Raw genomic sequence first — 1,710 nt, 5'->3', positions numbered from 1 at the left:
AATTAACACCCCTAGCTATCCGCCCCTTGAATTCCAGCAAAATATCTGGGTCATTCGGTGAGAACCAGAGCCCCTCTAACAGCTCATCTCTAGTGGTGACCCCAAGTTATTTTATGCAAGAGACACATATAAACGTTTCAAGCAAACCTAAATATCCATTTTTTTAAATTACAAAATAAAACGCTTGTTACAATAAAAGTGGTGACTACAATCAAGCCATTATCATACCTCATTGTGGACCATGTTTGACATAATTACAGATAAAGATACTTTGTTCAGTTAAACCTTAACAAAAGTAGAGAGAACTCCTTGAAATATTTTAGTAATTCAAAGTTGCTTTTCGAAATATAATTTTTTGAACAGAATCTTTTACCTCCTTGTTCCTTAAGCTATATAATATTGGATTTAGCATTGGTATTACAATAGTATAAAGAACAGCAATTGCTTTGTCCATGTTTGAGGCATTTCCGGTTGAAGGCTTAAAATAAGCAAATATTAATGTACCATAAAATAACAACACTACAGTAATGTGAGAGGCACATGTTGAAAAAGCTTTCATCTTCCCTTCAGCCGTATGAATTTTTAACACTGCCAATATGATGAACAAATATGACCCAAAAATAAAAATAAAACAAAATACCCCCAAAACAACATCTGTCACTATAAGCACTAGCTCATTAATACTTGTGTCAGTGCATGACAGCGCCAGCAACTGTGGAATTTCACAAAAGAAATGATTTATTTTATTGGATGAACAAAATGAGAGACGAAAGGTACTGGATGTATGATAAGTAGAACTACAAAGACCAAAAGTCCACACAATGGCAGACATAAAATAACACGACTTTTTACTCATTATTGTTTTATAGCGCAAAGGATTGCAAATGGCCAAGTACCGATCTATTGACATAAGTGTAAGCAAAAGAAACTCTGTGTCCATAGCAGCAGTGAATATAAACATTTGAACTACGCAACCATGGAATGAAATTACTTTCCGTTCCGAAAAAAAATTGGACAACATATTTGGGATCGTAGATGTTGTACATAATACATCCAAAAAAGATAGATTACTCAGAAAGAAGTACATCGGAGTATTTAGAGCTGGGTCAATAGTTGTTATGATGATTATTAGGAGGTTTCCTGTCATACATATTATATACATAAGAAGAAAGACAAAAAATAGAACAATGTCCAGGTCAGGAGCATTGGATAATCCAAGGAGAATAAATTCAGATACAATGGATTCATTGTACATCCTATATTTTTTTACAAACTGGAGGCAATATTGTTCTAAAACAAAAGATATATTAGAACACAAAATTACTTATAGAAATATGTTAGCATTTTGAGCAGATAAGTTTGAGAAGACCAGAAATTTTGTATAATGTACGTATTTACCCACCCTTACCTCTTACCTGGACATGTCCAGGATATGTGCCTCTGTTTTCTGCAATATATCACAAAATGATGTGATAAAACAAAGTGTATATAGTATAGTATACTATGTCCTATATGAATTTTTGTGTGGTTACTAAGTAACTGTGTTTTGAATTAATATTCAAATAAAAGACTATGAATACATCATAAACGTGTGCAATCAATGGTAACATACACCTGTACAGTGGTCAACAAGTGGTTAAACAAGTTAGATATAAATTAAAAATGGACCCATCTATAGCTGAAAGATTTAAGTTTTACAATATTGTAAAA

The 1,710-nt window shown here is 32.6% G+C and overlaps 1 protein-coding gene across 1 annotated transcript; it reads right to left on the bottom strand.

Moving 5' to 3' along the window:
• Positions 1-319: 319 nt before the first annotated feature.
• LOC140098490 (olfactory receptor 5V1-like) lies at positions 320-1,255 on the bottom strand. The gene has a single exon (XM_072126590.1). It carries the CDS (start codon positions 1,253-1,255, stop codon positions 320-322), a length of 936 nt encoding a protein of 311 aa, XP_071982691.1.
• Positions 1,256-1,710: the final 455 nt, after the last annotated feature.

Source organism: Engystomops pustulosus, chromosome 1 (assembly GCF_040894005.1).
Source record: "Engystomops pustulosus chromosome 1, aEngPut4.maternal, whole genome shotgun sequence".
Classification (NCBI taxonomy): domain Eukaryota; kingdom Metazoa; phylum Chordata; class Amphibia; order Anura; family Leptodactylidae; genus Engystomops; species Engystomops pustulosus.
The sequence above is the reverse complement of the archived record's forward strand: the minus strand, read 5'-3'. Positions and strand labels throughout refer to the sequence as shown.

Excerpts from the sequence above, each read along its gene's own strand:
- LOC140098490 (XM_072126590.1), bottom strand. The coding sequence starts at position 1,255 with ATGTACAATGAATCCATTGTATCTGAATTTATTCTCCTTGGATTATCC.